This window comes from Saimiri boliviensis, chromosome 2, assembly GCF_048565385.1.
Source record: "Saimiri boliviensis isolate mSaiBol1 chromosome 2, mSaiBol1.pri, whole genome shotgun sequence".
Classification (NCBI taxonomy): Eukaryota; Metazoa; Chordata; class Mammalia; order Primates; family Cebidae; genus Saimiri; species Saimiri boliviensis.
Window position 1 is genome coordinate 97893264 of NC_133450.1, and position 21927 is coordinate 97915190.

At 37.1% G+C, this 21927-nt stretch overlaps 2 protein-coding genes and 1 non-coding gene across 13 annotated transcripts in view; 1 reads left to right on the plus strand and 2 right to left on the minus strand.

Annotated features, from left to right (window-relative positions):
- Nucleotides 1-580: 580 nt before the first annotated feature.
- TMX1 (thioredoxin related transmembrane protein 1) lies at nt 581-17545 on the minus strand. The gene is made up of 8 exons (XM_003930530.4): nt 17331-17545; nt 13750-13865; nt 12368-12413; nt 10164-10292; nt 8317-8362; nt 8118-8219; nt 7929-7995; nt 581-3755 (listed from the first exon to the last, which is right to left on the minus strand). The coding sequence occupies exons 1-8, from the start codon at nt 17480-17482 to the stop codon at nt 3580-3582; spliced, it is 834 nt and encodes a 277-aa protein (XP_003930579.1). The 5' UTR covers nt 17483-17545; the 3' UTR covers nt 581-3579.
- LOC120364152 (small nucleolar RNA SNORA70) lies at nt 13492-13626 on the minus strand. The gene has a single exon (XR_005579495.1). It is a non-coding gene; the product is annotated as a small nucleolar RNA SNORA70 (small nucleolar RNA).
- A 94-nt stretch (nt 17546-17639) lies between the features above and the next one.
- The window catches only part of TRIM9 (tripartite motif containing 9), a 260580-nt gene continuing 256292 nt past the window's right edge, over nt 17640-21927 (plus strand). For 6 of the 11 annotated variants that reach the window (XM_010341082.3, XM_074393933.1, XM_074393935.1 and 3 more), the window contains exon 1: nt 17641-17867. The gene's annotated coding sequence lies outside the window, so the exon portion shown is untranslated. Of the gene's footprint in view, nt 17868-21927 lie in introns of all 11 variants that reach the window. The other 5 variants (XM_010341083.3, XM_074393934.1, XM_074393937.1 and 2 more) reach the window with 2 other exon arrangements.

The window sequence follows — 21927 nt, forward strand, 5'->3', positions numbered from 1 at the left end:
CAGGAAGAGAAAGAAATACTATATGATCTCACTTATATGTAGAATCTAAAAGTTAATCTCATAGAAACAACAGAAAGGTAGTTACAAGAGGCTAGAAAGAGATAAATGGGGAAAGGGAAGATGTTGATCAAATAGCACTGAGTCTCAACTAGACCAGAGGAATATGTTTTAGTGATCTATTGCATGGCATGGTGACCACAACTAATAATAATGTAGATTTCAAAATAGCTTAGATTTTTAACATTTTCACCACACACACACACACACACACACACACACACACACACACACACACAGATACACTGGTAAAGCGATGGATATATTAGCTTGATTGAATCTTTCTACAATGTATACGCTGATGAAAACATCACATTGTATCCCATAAATGTACACAATTATTTCCTGTCAATTAAGAATAAATGAGAAAAAATGGGAAATGTTATACCTGTTCAAGCATATAATCTGACCTTGCTACTTACATATTATCAAAATTCCAACTTAAATTCATTATTACTCTAGTTTTTGGTTTCATAAATACAAAAGTTGCTAGATAAGCAATACGAACATCTAAATATGCAAGGATGTTCAATTAAAATTTTATTTATAGAATCATACAATCAATCAGTAAAACCAAGCATTTGAACTCCAACCCAAATAAATTCTTATTAATAAAATACCTGTATCAAAAGTAATATACTGTAAGAACCCTACCTTAAACTGACCACTGAGATGAATTGCAATGTCATAAAATATGAGCCAAAATGTTCATTCAATAAATTTACACCATAATAAAGTCCAGAACTATGCTTTTGCATAAGGTTGAATAAGGACACAACAGACAAGAGAAAACTGCTTTCTAAAGCATCATTTACTGCAGTAAGTTACTTTACGCAGTAACCAACATCACAAGACTGCAAATATTGAATAATTATGGTATTTCTAAGTAGCATTTATTGCTATATTCTCATAGGAGTGAAATTTGAAGACTAAAATAATAGCCGAGAGTGGTGACACATGCCTGTAATCCCAGCTACTCAGGAGGCTGAGGCAGGAGAATCACTTGAACCTAGGAGGCGGTGGTTGCAGTGAGCCAAGATCACACCATTGCACTCTAGCCTGGGCAACAAGAGTGAAACTCCATCTCAAACAAAAAAAAAGGACCAAAATAACAGATAAGAGATTGCTGAACTTCACACACTCACACTAAAAAATAAAAATAAATAAAAATTTTAAAAAAGATTTAAAGTAAGAATTAGATTCAAATTTTACCTACTGCTACCAAACCTCTCAGCTGACTCACCTGAAAGATGTGCAATGCTTACCTGTCTTGCAGTCATTGTTAGAACTAAATGAATACGGGAAAACAACAAAGCTCCAGTAGGTACTTGATAAATAGTAGCTGTTAGATGTAGCCAGAATTCTTCATTAAAACTTTTTTCAGTCTTTCTGATGATCATTGAGGATCTATACAATATAGGGTAGAATACTGTATTTTCCTCTAAAGATCAGATTTTACAATACTTTAATAGTAGAGCTGAATTGATTATTGTGGGTAAAGGGCACAGAATTCTCCAGGATATTACTTATATTTTATTCCTTCCTGAACCATCTGTAAATAATCCCAAAGAGTTTCTATAAGCCTGCTACCAACTGAAAATTACTGAGATGTCTATAGTAACAATCGTTAAGAACTCTGAGATTATGTTTCCTGAAATTTCAAGACCCTATCCATTCAGCATACTTTAAATTTTCTGTAATATAAGGGGTGATTTTGTGTTTTTTTTTTTGTTTCATTTTGCTTTATTTTACTCTATAGAAACCCTCTGGTCACATATTTTCTAATAAAAAATTTGCCAATGTCACATGTACTAGAACACTAAAAAGAAAAAAAAAATGCTTGATTAATGAGCATTACTGTCCTTAACCATCTCAATAGAAAAAGAAGGCGTCTTTCAATTACACATATCAAGTACACATATATGAACATACAACTACTCATCTGAACATTGTTAAATAGAAAGTAATAAAGCATACCTTCAAATAAGCAACTAGAAATCATACTAGTCTTCAGCTTTAATGAAGTGGTTAGAAAAGTTTATTTTGTGCTTAGGATATTTTTCTAAGGCATCACAAGTTACACATCCAAACTCTTCAGTGGTATAATATTTTATATTCTAAAGGAGAGGCCTTTAAAGAAAACTTGTATGATACTGCAAGTCTAATGGATTTACATAGCAACAGAGCCTAGAAAGAAGGGGACATTAGAGAATTTGTCTACTACATAATGGTCAGTTGATTCATTGTATTTATGGTTTTCCCCCTTCTTGTAAGGTGAAACCTATATATACTAGCTCTTTAAGGAGTAAAAATACACAAAATGTTCCATCCTGTTGATTTCTACCTGTGAAATTCCACACAATATTAGCAGTCGCGAAAGAAGAGGAGAATATGAAGTCTGCTTTTTAAAAAATATTAAAATGTTATGATTTTAAAGCATCAAGCATTACAGACTATAAAATCAATTAAGAACTTTCCGTATATAAGGACAAAGATACATTTAAGACATATACAAGAAGATGCTTTTTCCTGAGTAGAATGCAAACTTTGTTTAATACTAAGTTTCCGTGAATTTTCAAAATGTAAAATACCAAGGTTTTTCCACATCAGACAAAAATCAGGAATGTTCACCTTAACATCTAAAAAGAAAAAGAAAAAAAAAAAAAAACAATTTCAAGTAGAAGTTCAGCAAGAATAATGTAAAATCTGAAAAGAGTGGCCAAAATTTTAAATTATCAACAGACAGCTCAATTTGACGGATCTCTCAGTAAACTTCAGTTTGAAACAAGAAAATACTGTTTACTAAAACAGAAAAAATATTTCCTGGAAACTATCATCCAATTTGAAAAATAAAAAATGTAACCCATGGTAAGTAAGAAAAATACAAGAGATAATCAAGAAAATACCATGGACTTCAAAACTTCCTAAATCAGTAGCATATCATGTATTACCATGTGTACAAAACTGTAATTAAGATAAGGTAGTTTTTATTAGTTGCATAACCTAAAACCACAAGGAAATTTTGGAATATATCTCTTAAAAAAAAAAAACCCACAGAATTATCACTGAAATACACATTTCTTGAGACAATGGGCAAAGCTCCCATTTATGGGAAATATCTTCTTCTTTTCACACAGTGAAACCAAGAAAAATTATATCAAATGAGAAATATTTTTCTCTACAATAATCTTAAATACCTTAATAATGCAATACTTGGGAAATGTAAATTTTCAAAACTCAGACTTGAAACAGGTTATTATTAAACAAATATACACAAATCTTATTGCTTGGCACGATTTTTCAAAAACTAGAGAACTATTTAAACCACGATACTGTGCTTAAATCATATTTCAAACTTGTATACCTGTGATTTTATGTTCTGAATGTAGACTCTTCAATTTAAAAGCAATCTAGACTGAACCCTGCAATATTCAAGTAAGTCACAGTTCACTTCAAACCAAATGAAATGATTAATCTTCTTTTTTATCAAAATCATAATATTAAGATAACTATAAAATTCAACTAGGATTTATCTGTGGCCAATGATGGACCTAGAGAGCGTTGTCTTATGGCATTCTGTGGAAAGTCTTTGTTTGTTCCTTCTTTACTTTCAGCTGCTTCTTCTGAAATATCTTCTTCATCTGCCTCTTGTTCCTCCTCTACTTTTTTCAAAGGTTGCAGAGATTCTGATAATTTTTCTGAAAGACAAAGACCAAAAATGTATTTTTGTTGAGGTATTAGATTTGCTTTAGAGTAAAATCAAGATACAATGACTTACATGCCCCAAAACTGCTTTGGCAATTATTTATCATATTTGGATTTCCCAAAAGGAAAAAGTTATTCAAGACAAGACCAAAAAACACATGATATTACAAAAACAAAAATTGGTTTGAGCCATCTTAGTTATCAAAGTCATGCTAATTACCCACCCATTTATAAACTGAACTGAATTTAATGAATCAGCATTAACGTTGCGAATATGGAAGTTGTAAGAAAATATATAGCATTAAAAAGAAGTGGTTGGTCCAATGGTAGTAGGTTATCAGAACTTACTAATGTTACTGTCACGAATGGTGATAAACAACCTCCACTGCTAAATTTGACTGGCTTAAAAAAAAAAAAACTATCTCATATTAATTTGCTATGAATCATCTGGTCTACAAGTATACTAAAACTTCAACAGTATCTTTGTTTCAGTTCCCAGGGGAACAGAAATTACACATTTACAGTTAAAGGTTGTATTTCTGTCCATTTCTTCTTCTGGTCTTATAAATGTGCTTCCCCTTACCCAACTCCCATATATGTTATTTTACTATGTTATAATTACAATAAAATGTACAAATCTGAAGTGCACATTTCAATGAGTAAGTATATACACACATACACATCCTTTCTATGTTTTACAGGGCCAGTTGCTAGTTAACTCTGTTCAATGATCTCAGACTGCCCCCAATCCTAGGCAATCCAGAATCATGGGGCTGGGGATGAGGACCCGCAAGGAAGGACTGGGTTAATAAGGCAGAACGAACCATCAGAAAAAATCACTAGTAGTGAACAATCTGTTGTTTGGTCTGCCTGACATCCATCCTTCTGTTTGGCTAATATCCCCTTCCCTATGCCACACCCACTGTGGTCCTGGTGCATATTAGTTTATAGCAATGGTTCTCTACCAAGGATGAGTTTGCCCCCTCTACAAGGAACACTTAACGTCTAGAGATATTTTTGCTTTTCACATCTGAGAAAGGCAATGCTACTGGCAAGTAGGAGAATGCTATTAAACATTCAACAGTGTATAAAATGTAGTCCATCACAACTAAAAATTATCTGGCCAAAAATGTCAATAGTGTTGAGGTTGTGAAACCCTGGTTTCCAAGAAGTGAGACCTTTACACAGTGGAATGCACCAGAATTTCTCCAAAAAAAAATAGGTGGGTGTAGAAAAAAATGAATTTCCTTCTTATTCTTAGATTGTGACTATGGGTTTCTAAAACCACCTTATTCTAGTGACTGGAAAGAACTAAGCAGATCCAGATGTCCTTGAGGTCAGAGAAAAAAATAGGAAAAAAAAAATTCTAAAAAGCACCCAACTGAGAATTGAACAAGGAAGGTATGGAGAACTGAATAAGTCAGAAAAACAAAGCATCTTAACAACATCATTTGAGCCTTAAGGATCCAGTCAACCCTGATCTCAGACTTCTTCGCTACATAAACCAATAAATTACAATTCTGCTTAACAGTAGATTGAACTGGATTTCTTTAGCAACCCTAGCAACTCAAAATCAAGACAAGCACACATACTGGAAAACAACTCAAATCACGCGTTCTACTATGGAAGGGGTATGGCAATCTCACTTTTAAGTCTGGATTAATATTAGTTGTATTACTAAAGAAAAATAAATTACATAATCATATGCATAGTGATTACTTGCTGAATGCTTATATGTGTTACCACAATAAATTGAGAATTACATACCTATCTTCAAAGTGTCATAACGATTCAATGGAGCAATGTGAAATTATTTCCGTTTCACAAAGGAGGATACATGCTCAAAGGGTAGGAAATGTCTGTCATACTGCTTTGCTACTAAGTGGTAGAGCTGGGATGCCCAGTCAGATCCCTCTGGCTCAGAGACCATGCTTGTCTTCTTTTTGAATAAAAAAACTCTTTATGCCTTTCAATCCCTCCAAATTAACAGATATTTAAAGGTAAAGACTTCTTTAGTGACTTTTACTGTGGATCATAATAGAGAACAGAAAAACTTGAGTAGCTTGACATGAATTAGTCAAGTCATTTTCAAATTTTCATTTCCAAGGAATGAATTCCCTTGTAACTTCCTAAAAGAGGTAGAGTATTATCTGTCATTTCCTCAGATTCAACTCTTCTAAAGTTTCTAAAATTGTGCCTATTACACTGTCTTATCTTTCTTGTTTGAGAATACTTACCTATTTGTGTACACCAGTTACGTATTCCACAGTATTGCACAAAGGATTCTAGAAGAGTCAGTATTCTTTTAAAAAGTTTGTATGGTCAACACCAAAAGACAAGTTATTTCATGCGCAGGGGTCTATAGATTTTCCTATTGGTAACCACTTTCTCTAAGATGGGGGTTCTCAAATAGTGGTCCTCAGACCAGCAACATCAACTTCACTTGGAGATTATTAGAAACGGAAATTCTTGGCCCCAACACAGAACTTCTGAGTCTAAAGCCCACCGTGGAGAATCAGCAATCTGTTTCAACAAGTTCTCCAGGCAAGTCTCACTCTCAAGTTTACTCCTAAGTGGTAAGACAACGCAGACTCCAACACCTACATCCTCAGAGAAATCCATCTATTCAGACTCCCAAAGTAAACTCCTGGGAGATGAGAGGATGATGTGTCAACAGTGGCAATAATGATTCAGCCTGCATATTCCATGAGTTACTATGTACTTTGGTACATTTACAGGATCCAGTGCCAGTTGCACACTGATCACCCTGCAGATTTTCTGACGGCTGTATGATTTATGTAAGGGTGAAGACAGAATATAAGAAAACCAAACATAATACAGATGCTCCCTGACTTATGATGGGGTATGCCCTGATAAAGCATTTTGAAAACATCTCAAGTCAAAAAGGCATTTAATATATCTAACCTACCTTTACATAAGTTGAAATACATTAATACACCTAACCTAACCTAATCTGCCCAGCATCACTAAAGTACTATATAGTCCTGCCTACCAGTAGCCCAGAATTGGTCAAAACTCAAAGTTTAAAGTATAGTTTCTAGTGAATGCATATTCCTTTGGCACCATCGTAAAGTTAATTTTAAGTTGAATGACTGTAGGTCGGGGACCATCTGTATAGCTATTTTTATGTAGTATCTTTTTATATACTAAATTAAATCTTAAATTTTATTCATCATTTAAAAGTTGGTGAGTAAACATTTTATATTAATTTCACTTCAACCTTAAACCTAACAATATATTTGTCATTCAAGTAATCTGTGCTTATGGTTTTTTCTATACGTCAGCAGCCCTTGTTGGATAAAATTATTCCATCCCCTATGCATGTCCTTTTTAGTATCAATGCAACTATCTAAGAAATATAAAACGATGACCTACCAGTTATGAAAGGACAGTTATTTCAGAAATTTTGATCTCAATAAGCCCTAAGTTAAGAAAGACATCATAAATGAAGGACTATCAGGCCACAAGTCTGATTTAGTTGAAGACTATGCTTTGTCACTTCTGTGTGACTGTGAACCTTAGTTTCAAGTACAAAATGGGGGCGGTATCACCTATGCACTCTACTACAGGGCTGCTGAAAAGCAAACAGGATAACAGATATGTAAAAATTCTTTAAGAATTGCAAATATAAAGGCTTCCATTAACAGTACAATTACAACATTGTTAAATGCTTATAATAAATTGTTCTGTAGTACAGTTCAGTGTCAATAACATACTAAATCAACTATAGGGATTGCTTTTCCCAATATTCCACCACAAAAAAAACTTACAATTGGCTGGCATTCAAAGAATAATCTTCAAATATGGTGGCCAGTATACTAATGAATGACTTGAAGAGTAGAATATATTCCACTTATAAATTGACATCGAATAAATATTATTAAATATCTACATGCTATATGCAATGTTAAAATTCTCCATAATATAAGAGTCAAGAAAATAACAATATTCCAAAATCCACTGGAGTACATTCTTACATGAAATATACATCTCCTCTACCTCCCCTTATGCCATAGCTGATAAAGACCAACCATCCACAATTAGAATTCTAAGCCGGAAAAGCAACCTGTGAAATGTGTGATTGTGATTACAGAAATGAACAGGGCTATAGTGAATAAAAAATAAACACTTTAAAATATACTTACTTGAAGGGTATGGCTGTGGTCTACGCCTTTTTGAAGGACAAAGGCAATCTGCCACAAATATCATACACTGTAAAAATAAACATTAGGAGAAATCTGAATGTAGAGTATATGTCACAGCTAATGTAACTATTTTAAATTATCACATTTTAATATATCTTTCTTCCAACCACTCCAAAATGAAATACTTACAAGTCCTAGTAACAGCCCAGAAAGCAGAGTTGCTAAAGCAAAAACAGTATATGATCCCCACACTGGCAATCCAAGGTCTTCAATAAAGTAGTTATGGCAAGTCTAAAATCAAAAGGAAAAAAAACCTAAAAATCTGTTCATTTTTGTTAAAGTGACAGCAGGAAAAATAATTTTAAGATAAAAGTATTTTAGTCCATACCCTGATCCACATAGATAGCTGAAAGAGTGCTGACATACTGCTCATCCTAAAAATAAAAGAGATGATTAAAAAACTGAATAACATACACATCTTTGTCTATATATCCTATTTTCTACTCTGTAATTTCCCCAACATGACAGATTTTATTGCTGTTAATCAAGACTAGTGATACATCACTAATTTCATGCCTGTAATAAGGCTTGCTTATGAAAACTAAGTTTCTAAATTTTTACTACCATGTGACATCCTCATAAATAAAAATACTTGACAATATTTTTTCCCTTTTCTCCTACTGTTTCAACAGTAACATTTTGTCTTTCATCTGATGATTTCTCCAATACACTGAATAAAGGGTTACGAGTTCCATGAAACCAGTTGGAAAACGAAACTCTTATTCACCCTTAACAGCCTTCAAAGCATGACCAAAGGGAGGCTCAGGGAAGGACTGGAAACAGTTGTCAAGCAGATTCTTCCCACTTAAGAACCATTTCTCTTTTTTATTGAAATTAATTAAAATTTACAAGAGCATTTGTTTGACAACTTTTAATGATATATAAAATAATTACATAGGAAATAAATGCTAAGTCATCATATAAGTAAAAATTAGTATTTTACATAATTAAATCCAGGTAATTAAGACAGGCAGTTTTAAAAAGGCATGCTTCAGAAATAAGAAAGGTCTATGAGTTCCCAATTGTAGCTGCCTGAAAACAGACTTACAAGCAACTACTTTCTTCTACTGAAGGACAAGATTCATTTATGAGATGAGATTTCAGAGAACAAAAATCAGTTACATTTTTAGTTCAACATAAAAAGTTCACTTTAATCATGTTTAAAGGCTTCTGTTGTTTAAAAGCCAAGTGAGAAGAGAAACAAGGAACTGAAATATAAAGCACTATATAGCCTCACTATAGTCTGCAGTAATTTATTTCAGGAACAGTAGGTTCCAAAATTGGGTTGGGCATGGTAGTTCAATGGGTGAGTGTTGGCAGGGCTGATCTTTCTCCCATTCCCAGAATCTAGCATTTCTCTCTTATATGATTACTGTCCCAACTTCTTATCCTCCAAGGGTAAGTGTGGTGAAAGGACAGGAAGAGACAGCTTGGTCACACAGGATCAGTCCCTGGTGACTTCAGCAAAACTCACTATTCCCAGTGGTCTCTCAAATGACCAGTGAGGCCTCGTATCCCAACAGCAAAGCAGAAAGCATGCTTGCTATTTTCAATCCTTGTCACTCCACAGCCACTTACTAAGAGGAAATTCTTTTACCCTCTAGATATCTACAAAGCTCAGTGGTTAGGCATGCTATTACAGTCACTGTTTATATACACTATTCATATAAGAAGTTATCAGACAGGTGGAATAACCAACCAAACATAATTCAATTACTTTACGTCAAGAGTTGAAGTTTGCAATTTAGTTGGCATTAGCAGTTTCTGACAGTATGGAGACAGAACATTAAAAAAAATCACTGAAGTCTGCAGGTAGCTTGAGTACAAGTTTGGGCCTACTCATTCAAATTATTACACAAGAGTGGCAGTTTTACCCATTACACTGTGAACACTCTTAGGGGCATTTTGTTTTTGATGATACAAATGATCAAATCTACAAAGTGAAAATATTCCTGAAAAGGTATACAACAGACTTCTATAAAATGCCTTCTCTAACTTAAAAAACATGAAAATGTTTGACTTAGGTCAAACTAAAAAGATCAAACATGTAATAAATGTGGATATACCTTAAGAGTTCAAGAAACAAATTGAGTATAAATATTTCATTTAGATAAAATATAATTATCTGTTCCAATGAATTATAAAATGGCTAAGAGACAAAGCCTTCATACTTACAGAACAGAACCTGGACCAAACCATGATGAAACAGGTTCAATATTCTTCCACTCTTTATCACTTATAAAGTTTATGAAGTCCTTCTTAGTCCTTGGACCCTGATAGCGCCTAAATTCACCATCTTTACAACTAAAGAGAATCAGAATTATTATCCTGATAAATAATTTAATATTTATTTTGATATTTTTTCACCTCATTTTCCAGTCAATTCTAACATTCAAAAGCATGAGCAATGTACGAGTATTAATAGCAAATGATACTATTTACCTATTCATGACTATTAGCCCCTAATTTAATTAAACAATGAGGTTATTTTTTTTAAACCATAAGCCTTAAAATGCTGTTATTCTTTCAAATAATAAAACTATGAAATATAGTTAAGTAGATACACCTCAGAAATGTACTTTTAAGCCTTATGTGTAATACACATATTAAAAGAATTATATAAAAGTTATTAGAATAGTGCTTAGCATAGCATGAGCAATGTATGAGTATTAATAGTAAATGATACTATTTACCTATTCATGACTATTAGCCCCTAATTTAATTAAACAATGAGGTTATTTTTTTAAATCATAAGCCTTAAAATGCTGTTATTCTTCCAAATAATAAAACTATGAAATATAGTTAAGTAGATACATCTCAGAAATGTACTTTTAAGCCTTATGTGTAATACACATATTAAAAGAATTATATAAAAGTTATTAGAATAGTGCTTAGCTCACAGTAATTATTGCCATTGTTAAGCTATAACTTAAATTTTTAAGGTATTTTCCTAGTACTTTTGGCCGTAATAGCATCACCTCAGCCACCCTGCTTTAAATCACTGGAGGCCTCTGGTATGTTGCTTCCTTTCCTCTCATTTCAGTGACTGTTTACAGTCAGCTTTGCAGACTTCCTTAGATCCACCTCCTCCTTCCCATTCCCAACGTAGAAAGTTCTGTCAGAGTCATACATGTTCTCTTGGTTCCCACATCTTTAAGTGCAAAACCTGAACAGCTCCCTACTAGGGAACTGTTAAGTAGGGTTAAGGGACCCTTTATCCACCCAGAGGTAAAGACCACAAGGAAGTTCCCCCACCCCTGCCAAAACAGAAAGCTTTTGTGAAGTGTCACTGGAGCTATTCTTTGAAGCACAGGTAGGATTTCAACAGGCAGAATATAGGAGAAAGGACATGGTAAACAATTTTGACTAAAAGAAAAAGGGCAGCAAATTCCAAATAAGATCAAGGGGCACTAGGAAGTGAAAAGGAAAGGAGAGACTGAAAGGGCATGTGGGGAAAAGGACTGACTGAGACGGGCAGGACAGAAGCACTTACGGAGACAGAGAACAGAAATTTAAATAGATGTAAAGGGAGTAGGGGTGAATTTTAAAAACATGAAAAAAAAAGGTGGGGGGTTGGGGGCAAGGAAAAGACAGAGAACAGAAATTTAACTAGATGTAAAGGGAGTAGGGGTGAATTTTAAAAACATGAAAAAAAGGTGGGGGGTGGGGGGCAAGGAAAAGCAAGATACAAACACCAAGAATTGCTAACTTATTTTTAGTACCTCCTGGTATTTAACCTACCAGCTACATGATGTTACGGGACAGAGCAGGCACACAGGCTTGAGAGTTCATACCCCCAATTGAGAAGATAAAGCCAAACTAATAGATCTGACACTGAAGACTATAGAACCTTGCTCATTCTGATTTAATACTCAACTGTCACCTACTAAGCTATCCAAGGCTGTACAATAGCACTTTCTTAGCTACTTTTTGGACATATCATGTTCCTGTTAATGACTGTTTATGAGATTGTCCTCAGAACAAAATGCTTACCCTGTACTCTTAAACTTCCACTTTCAAGGTTTCTTTTAAACCCCATATTCGCTAGGAATCACTCCAGGTAACAGTGATTTCTCCTTTACCCAATTTCCTACAGGACTCACCACTACTTTGGACTCATAATCACTTATCACACCATTTCACAAGAACATCGCTTTCTAAAACAAGGGTAAATCTTTGAGGACAAAGACTGTTTCACGTATCACTCAACTACCTAAAGGCACCTAGGATAACACTAAGCAAAACAAGCCCTCTAAAATAGCTGCTGAATATAATGAGATTACCTCAGCTCTTCAAAGAGGATCCAAGCCAGAAGCCTACTACTTCTGATTACATTATAATGCATACTTCTCCACAATTGAGAATCTTCAAATACTTACTGATAAATAGTAGGAAGGGCAGTTATGATAAACCGTCCACTCAGTCCTACAAATAAAGAACACACAGAAGGTTTTACATGGGCCAATCACTGACTACTTAGAAGTTGACTCTGAATTATTTAAATAGGTACTAATAGGAAAGAATATGAAATTATACCTAATAGTTGAGCTTTGTAATACATAACTTAAAAATGAATTATGTACTTAGAGCAACTTTAAAAAACACAATACTGCACATTATCTAAGTTTAAAAGTATGCAGAATTAGAGTATTAAATACATTTTTAAATAAACAAAAACACTTCATCATTTATACCACTAAGCCTACTAGTAATTAGTCATGCGCGAGCACAAGGTAATAGGGTCTTAGATCTAAAATCAAATGAAATTGCACTTGACCTTCGACAAACAAAGGCAGTTTATGATGCTGCTAAAAACGGAAAATACTATGACTCTTTCACAAGACAGGCAAAAACAACAACAGCTAACATTTATTATTAGCCATGTGTCAAGTACTGATAGAACAGAGACTTGACCTGTCTGTGCCTCAGTTTTCTTATCTGTAAAATGGGGACATTACATATTTCATGTGGTTGTATAAGGATTAAATAATAAACACAAGATACTCGGAAGAATGCTATAATAGGCAAGCACTCAATAAATATTACTTATTATTACCATTTGGGATGGGGCAGCCAAGAACCCAAGGGTAGTGTGACTACCGGGAATGCTAAGATGAGGATGGTCTGAGAAAGGAGCCTCCTTAAGGGCAGGACCTGCCACTTGTTCAGGGACCAAGTCAGGAGTGCACCTGACCTCACAACTACAAGGGCTTTGTATTTCGGAGCCCACATCCTCAAATCTTAGGTTCTAAATTTAAAACTCAATTTCAGAGATTCAGGGAATCTTCTTTTATCAGGGAATGTGACCTTGACTCTACAAAATCACTCAACCACATGCTCCTTATTCTGAAGTTTAGTGTGGATGTAAATATGGCTTGGCCAATGTTCACCTGAACCACAGTGTTCTAGAATTTCTTAAAGGCATCTTACACACTAGTCTGGGGCCTGGGATGCAAGGAACAACAAATCAGAGGCAGTTATGTGGGCAAGAATAAAGAGAGGGTAGTGATTTCAAGAACCCTTAAAGCAACACATTCAAGAAATGATGCGTATACACGACCAGGGAATCTCCATTTTGCAGACACTGCACACTAAGCCCCCAACAGGGAGGTGGACAAGTCAGGTTAACTAGGTGCAGACTGTTAGGTTTTCAAAACCTAATGAAAGGTAGAGTTACGGAAGACCATGTAATGTAGAAAATAGGATAAATCTATCAACCTAAACAGCAAAGAAGCAAAACTAACCAAAAAACTGACAGTACCTGGCTGCTCTGTGACATCTACTTTCGCAACATTAACTTCAAGATCTTCTCCCCATTCAGCAAAACTTTCCCATTCTGGTTGAAGATTTTGACAAGCAGGGCACCACGGGGCATAACTAAGAAATACAGATTTAAAAAAAAAAAGAGTTAAGCACTTGAGTATGACCATTTATCTTGGGATAAAAAATTTAAATGTATAATTTATAATGAGTATTTTATATAAAAATACTGATGGTGGCAAAGTGGTTAATTTTATGCAGAAGAAAAACTTTCAAGTGAAGATCTAACAACCCGGAAATCAAGGATGATGAACTGATGATGCTAATCAAATGAAATTCTGAGAATAAGACACAAGGATTTTTTCACATGCAAAACAGCTCTTTAAAAAGCCTCTGCATTTCTCTATTAACATGTGGCTATGAGAAACCTCAAGATCAAAGTTAAAGTTTACTAATTTTAATAATTTACAGGGCCGAGTCACAAATGCAAAGTGTTGGAAAAATAAAGTGTCCTAGGCTGTAGTGAATAGAAAAGCACACATTGCATCTCAAGGTGGCAACCACTACCAAGTACGATTGCCATAAAGGAAGCTGGCACAGTAAAGCTGGCTATTCACATTTAAAAGAAGACGGAGATTTGCATTTTTATATAAGAATGTTACCTCAAAATACAACCCACACACAAATACTAAGCAGGCCAAACAAAACTCTTGGCCAGCTAGGTCATCCTTCTTCCAAGACCTTGGACTTAAAAACGTAAGCATATTAGAATTTAAATTACTCCTCTGATATTCATTATCTCCCTAGGACCTTATTTTTCCACTTTATCGTATATTATCCACTTAATCATATATTATCTTATAATACACCTAACAGTTTATTTTTAACAAAACCAGGAAGAATAAAGCCTAAACCAGTTAAACACAAAAATACAGTTTCTGTACTTCACATTTTCTTCACTTGTTTTACAAAAACCAAACTCCTAAAATAGACATTGTAGAATAAGACAAACTGGCACTATAAAAGCCAAGCTCCTAACAATAAATAGTATTACAACAAAAATATCTCCATGACAAAACTTCTCACCAGAAATGGATTTACTGATGATAATTCACTTGTAATTAGGAGCAGACTATTACTAAAACTACTAGATTCCTTCTTAACGTTCATTTTGTTGCTCAGCTGCTTTTTTATTTTTTGAAACAGGGTCTCACTTTGTTACCCAGGCTGGAGAGCAGTGGTGTGATCTGGGGTCCCTGCAGCCTCAAACTCCTGGGCTCAAGACATCCTCCCATCTCAGCCCCCGAAGGAGCTGGGACTACAGATGCCTGCCCAGCTAATTTTTCGTTATTTTTTTGCAGAGACTGGGTTTTGCCATGTTGCCCAGGCTGTCAGTTGCTTTCTAAAGACTTAACTTTAGAATCTCTATTTAAGGAAAAAGAGAAACTACTACCCTATAGCATAATTTTAGATAGCTGCTCCAACGTGGATTTACCTCATACTCAATGTTTTATTAGTCTTGTTCTCTTTAATACTACTTCTGATGGCTGTATTTATATAGCTTGATCATAATGAGTTTAAAAATATCCTTGAGTAATACTTGACTGTATTTTGCATTTAAACACAGGATCACTGCCACTTAAAAAATTGCCTGTAACACTATTTTATAGGCATTATCTAAAACAAGTTACTCATGACAATGACTGAAAAACAAAGTGTCACTTGTTATATAGTTCCTCTCCCCAGAAGCTTTCAATGGTGCCTGAAAATGCATTTCAAAGTTGCAGATTATATATATACTAAGCTATTTCCCTTTATCATACCCTGCATATAAATGTTGTAAGTTTTGTGGGGTGTTTTGTTTTGTTTTGTTTCTAAAACAGTGTCTTGCTCTGTCACCCAGGCTGGAGGGGAGTGGTGTGATCTCAGCTCACTGCAGCATCTGCCTCCCAAGTTCAAGCAAACCCTCCTGCCTCAGCCTCCAGAGGAGAGCCACCATGCCCACGCCCACGCCCACTAATTTTTAGGACAGACAGGATTGCACCCAGTTAGCCAGGATAGTCTCAGTCTCCTGACCTTGTGATCCTCCCAACTCGACCTTCCAAAGTGCTGGCCTGAGCCAGGCCAGTGGTGGGTGGGTGTGTGTGTGTGTGTGTGTGTGTGTGTGTGTGTGTTTAAAATAACTCAGGATTTACTAATTTAGCCTCTGGGTTCTCCCTTGGGGATGTCACTTTCACCAGCCCCCTTAACTTGTCAACCCTTGTTGCATCCATTACACAAGAAAACACTCACCTGAACCCTGTCTTCTTCTAATTTTTATCTATGTACTTATTTATTTCTCTATGTTGCCCAGGATGTCTTGAACCTCTGGGCTCAAGCTCCTGAGTAGCATATGCCACTTCCACCTGAACCTTTTTAAAGAAGAAGGTGTTCTAACAACAATTATTGCATGCCTACTGTGAAGAGCCAAAAAAAATCCAGCATAGTAATATCTGGATAGGTTAGCTAACGTATATAGGTATCTTGTTACTCATTTGCAAAATGTGAAAAACACCTGTCAAAGAGAATTTGTAGGGAATTAAATATGGTATGTGTGTAAAGGTGCTTAGTCGTGTCCAATACATAGCTAATACTCAGTAATCATGCTTTTACTATTATCAGTAATACTGCTAATATGTATAACACCACCAACTTAGCATCTAAAGCAAAGGCAAGATGCTTTCCTTCCCACTGCTGCAGAACAGGCATTATTAAATTGAAATCGCCACACAAGATAAATGATTTATTTCGAGCAATAAATGATGACCTGGCGCTCTTGACAGTGTATAATAATCACATTAATACATTAATTTTATCTTTTAATGTAATACCATTTACAAAGACCTAGGAGTCACAATCCAGGGTATTCTCTACAGTGCAAAGACACCAAAAGGAAAAATGAGATGAGGAATGAAAAAGGGAAAGCAAAAGAGGAGGGAAAAAGAGAAAACGAAAACTTAAAAATAACCGAACTTGAATTTACTCAGCATTTACAATTAAAAAAAAACCTAACTTACCCGTTTAAAAAAAAAAAAAAAAAAAGCTTAAAAGCCCCAAATTCCAACACCATAAACAGACTACCTTTTAAGGACAAAAGGAGAGGAGAGATTTTGCTCAATATTCTCTTCTGTAAAGTGTGGTGAAAACAGGCAAAGTCTGGAAAAATCACTCTAAATTAACTACTTGGACGCTAGTGAGACACTTCCCTCCCCGCGCTCCAATCGCATCCTCAAAGTCGTGAAAAACGTCAGAATTCGCCTTGGTGCTAACCCTTTAGGCTCACCACAGCCCCAGAAACGAAACGAGGGTGCACACCAGAAGAAACTTAACATTCCCGGGTAAGAGACAAGGGGGTGGGACCAAGCGGGCGGCAGATCCCAGGAGGAGTTTCTGGAGCCGCAGAACTCAGGGATGCTCGCTCCGCAACTCGGAGGCGCAGTCCTGGGGAGCCTGGGACAGGCCTGAGGAACGTGTGGGATGAAGTCGTGTGTCCAGGCACGGACGTACGATCCTGGCCGCCCGGGACAGCGAACCCGCACTCACAATTCTATCATCCAGTCTCCTTCCAGCAGCTCTCTCCAGTTCTCGTCCGTGATGACGCGAACGTTGCTGCGCCGCCCGTGGGTCCAAGGAGGACCCCAAAGCAACAGCACCAGGACTGCCAGGGGAACTGCAAGATTCCCGGAGAGCGCCATGTCCGCCGCTCGCCCACCTCACAGCAAGCGCAGCGGCCCCTCCTCCCCGTCACTGCTCCCACTTCCGCCCTCACGGGCCGCTCCGCGCATGCGCACTACGGCGCTGCGAGGTGCGCGTGTCTAGAGGACTCTCAATGCGCATGTCGGGGGCCTGATCCCGGTGAGTGGTTGAGTCCGGAAAGAGGGAAGAACACGTCTACTCAGTGCGCATGACAGAAAAGCGGCTTCTTCTGCCGCCTAGGGTGCCCCAATATTGTGTGGAAGGAACAGAGCAAAAGGAGGCGTGGTGTAGAAAGTGGGGCGGTGTTTTGAGGAAGAAAGGCTTAAAAGTCGCTCCCAGGATTTTGGCGCCAACTGGTTAGCGTCTACTTACTCAAGCAAACTGGTAAGTTTATAATGTGCTAAAGCAGTTTTCCAATTAAATGTCCTTCAGAAACGATGTAGAAAAGCGATTGGATTTTTATAGGAGTCGGAATATTGGTTTACTTGTGAGAGATTATGGACAGGGAAAGTGCAGAGGAACCTTATGGTTATGTTGGATGTATATGAACAGGAGTTACACGGTCGTAGGTATATGATTTTTTAAAAAAGGATCAAGCTGTACCTTTTAAGTCTGCACTTTATGCACTTTCAGGTGTGTGTTATCACTCAATTAAAGGACACATAGGCTTGTAACATATATTTGAGGGTTTTTTTTTCTCTCAAACATTTCTAACTACAAATGCCAGCCAAAATGTGCACTGTCCCATCAGTCAAAGGAAAATAGTTACTAGTCCGGCTCGGTGGCTCACGCCTGTAATCCCAGCACTTTGGGAGGCCTAGGCGGGCGGATCACTTGAGGTCAGGAGTTCGTGACCAGCTTGGCCAACATAATGAAACCCCGTTTCTACTAAAAATACAAAAATTAGCCGGGCATGGTGGCGGCCGCCTGCAATCCCAGCTGCTCAGGAGGCTGAGTCAGGAAAATCACTTGAACCTAGGAGGCAGAGATTGCAGTGAGCCGAGATCGTGCTACTGCACCTTAGCCTGGGTAATAGAGACTCGGTCTTTAAAAAAAAAAAAAAAAAGGAAATAGAAATAGAATAGTTGCCGTTACCTCACCTCACCTTTTCGACTTAACTCTATTAGTACCGGTTAGTCCCCTTCCCCACCCCTCCACTGAATAGCCCTCTCAAGGATAGCAGAGACCTGCAAGATAAAACCCATTTGTTTCTTCATCTAGCGTGACTCCCAGCCCAGTTCTACCAAACTCCTTGAAACACTACTGTCTTGCTTTCTGAGCAGCTCACTTGTTTTTGTCTTCTCTACAGTAGCTGATCCTTCTCAAACTTCTTGACTGGACCTCCTTTACTTAACTTCGGGACATTGGCATCCCCAGGATTATATACTGCCTCCACCCCCACCCCACCCCATCCCACCCCCGACTCCCTCCTACTCCCACTCCCCGCCTTTCTCTTCAAATAACCTTTCTCTAAAAATTCCTCCAAATAATCTCGCCTTTCTCCTCAAATTTCTCCAAATAACCTCAGCCTGGTTTGTTTTTTTCTTTCGTTTTTTGAGATGGAGCTTCGCTATTGTTGCCCAGGCTACAGTGCAACAGCACGATATCAGCTCACTGCAACCCTTGCCTCCCAGGTTCAAGCGGTTCTCCTGCCTCAGCCTCCTGAGTAGCCTGGATTACAGGCCTGGCCACCACTCCCGGCTAATTTTGTTGGGCGGGGTTTCTCCATGTTGGTCAGGATGGTCTCAACTCCCGGCCTCAGGTGATCCAACCGCCTTGTCCTCCCAAAATGCTGGGATTATTGGCGTGAGCCACCGCGCCTAGCCTTAAACCTGGCTTTAAACGCCTTCAATGTGCCTGTCATTCAAGTGCTGATCCTTCTGGGAACTACACGCACATGTATTCAACTCCTTGCTGACATCTCTTGGATATCTAATAGACAGCTGGCGAAAGGAAAATAAATCTTGGGTCCCCAAAATAATTAAGCTAAAGGGTAAAGTCAAGCGGGGAACTGCATAGGGCAAACCTACCACCAATTCTATTCAAAGTCATCCCTCTGCTCACTGAGATAGACGTATATCTATCTGACTGCCTCCTTTGCAAAGACTAATCAGAAACTCGAAATAATGCCACCATTTGCCTCTTACCTACCTCTGACCTGGAAGCCCCTTCCCTGCTTCAAGTTTGTTCTGCCTTTGCTTTGAGTTGTCCCACCTTTCCAGGCCAAAACAACGTTCATCTTACATATGTTGATTGATGTCTCATGTCGCTCTAAAATGTATAATATAAAATCAAGCTGTGTTCCAACCACCTTGGGCACATGTCCTCAGCACCTCCTCAGGCTATGTCATGGGCATGTGTTCTTATTTTTGGCAAAATAAACTTCCTAAATTGACTGAGGCGTGTTTCAGGTTTTTGGGGTTCACAAGCTCAAACATCAAATGGCCAAAAAAGATAATTCTTGATTCTCCCTCTGCTGGTCTTCCACTGAGGAGCCCCAAAGTTCACCAGGTTGCTCTAGCCAAAAATGTACATGTTGATTCTTTATTGGTCTCTCTCTTCACTTTCTCCTCCTGTATCCTATGAGAAAATCTTGTAAACTTTACTTCCAAAAATAATATCCTGAATCTGACCACCAATTTCCATCTCAACAGCCAACACCCTAGTCTAGGGTTTTCTTGCCTTGAGTACAATGAGAACTTCCTAAAATTTGTGACAAAATAAATGTCTGCTGTTTAAGCCACCCAGTCTTTGATATTTTATTATGGCAGCCCAAGCTAAGACACTAGACCTCCATTACGGTGTTGAATAGAAACAGGCATACTTGTCTTGTTTCTGTTCTTAAAGGAAAAGCATTGTCTTCTACCACTAAGTATGATGTTAATGTGAATTCTAAACAGATACTCTTTATGTAGGTGAGGAAGTTTCTTTCTATTCCTAGAAAGTTTTCTGTTTTTATCTTGAAGAAGTATTGAATTTTGACAAATCCTTTTTCTGCATTTATTGTAATGACCATGTGGTTTCATTGTCCTTTATTCTATTTATATGGTGTGTTACATTGATTGTTTTTGGGACATGAAATCAACCTTTCATTCTTGGTATCAATCCCACTTAGCTGTGGTGTATACTTCTTTTGATATATTGACACATTCAGTTTGCTAGTATTTTGTTGCATATTTTTACATATATATTCCTAAGAGATATTGGTCTTCAGTTTTCCTATAATGTCTTCGGTTTTGCTATCAGGTATAACTGGCCTCGTTAAATAAGTTGGGAAATGTTCCCTCCTTGTCTATTTTTGGAAGTGTTTGTGAAGAATTTGTATTCATTCTTCTTTAAATGTCTGATAGAATCTAGCAGAGAAGTCACCTGGGCCTGGTCTTTTCTTTGTCAGTAGTTTTAAAATTACTAATTCAAACTCTTATTATAAAAGTCTATGATTTTGTATTTCTTCTTGAGTTGGTTGTGGTAGTTTGCATCTTTTTAAGAATACATCTGTTTCATCTAAGTTGTCTAATTTGTTGGCCTAACATTGTTCATAATATTATAATTCTTTTTATATCTATAAGGTTGTAAGGTTGATATTCATATTCCCTCTTTCATGGCTGGTTTTAGTAATTTGAGTCTTCTTTATTTATTGGTAAGTGCTATGGTTTGGATGTTTTTGAGTTTGTCTCCACGAAAACTCATGTTGAAATTTGATTCCCCCATGTGATGGTGGTAGGAGGTCGGACCTAATGGGAGGTATCTGAATAAAGGGGATGGATCTCTCATGAATGGCTCAATGCTGTTCTGTTTTGTTTTTTTTTTTTTTTTTAAAGATAGGGTCGGGACTCCATGTTTGGATCCCCTTTCACAAACACTTTCGTGCTTGTGGAAGCTGTTTTTCTCTATCCTGGATTTCCCCTCTGGAGTCCCCTTCCACGAACACTCCCTTCATGGAAGCCTGTCTTCTCCTCCTAAACTCCATCTCTCTCTGTTCCCTTCCACTCAGTGTGGAAGCTGCTTTCCTCTCCTGGATTCCATCTTTCTGGATTCTCTCACTCAGTGTGAGAGTTAGCTGTTTCTTTCTCTCTCCTTCTCCTGTTTCTCTCTCTCTTTAAATAAATCACTTTCTACAAACAAACGAACAAAAAAGATAGAGTCTCTCTCTGTTACCCAGGCTGGAGAGAGGTGGTGCAATCATGACTCACTGCAACCTCAGATTCATGGTCTCAAGTGATTCTCCAGCTCAGCCTCACAAGTACAGGCGATAGTCTCATTTCTGGCCCTGGTGTTGTTCTTGTAGGGAGTGAGTTCTCACTCTGATGAAACTGGATTAGTTCTACTGGCAATGAATTCATTCCCCTAAGAGTGGGTTGTTATAAAGCCAAGACACTCCTCAGGTTTTCTCTCTTTGCACTTGTCTGCTTCCCTTTTGACCTTCCTTGCCATGTTATGACCC

Coding starts and splice junctions, on each gene's coding strand:
- TMX1 (XM_003930530.4), bottom strand. CDS start 17,482: ATGGCGCTCTCCGGGAATCTTGCAGTTCCCCTGGCAGTCCTGGTGCTG. Junction 12,414..13,749: donor AGATGTCACAGAGCAGCCAG/GTACTGTCAGTT, acceptor CTTTATTTGTAG/GACTGAGTGGACGGTTTATC. Junction 8,363..10,163: donor TTTGGTCCAGGTTCTGTTCT/GTAAGTATGAAG, acceptor TTTTATTTTTAG/GATGAGCAGTATGTCAGCAC.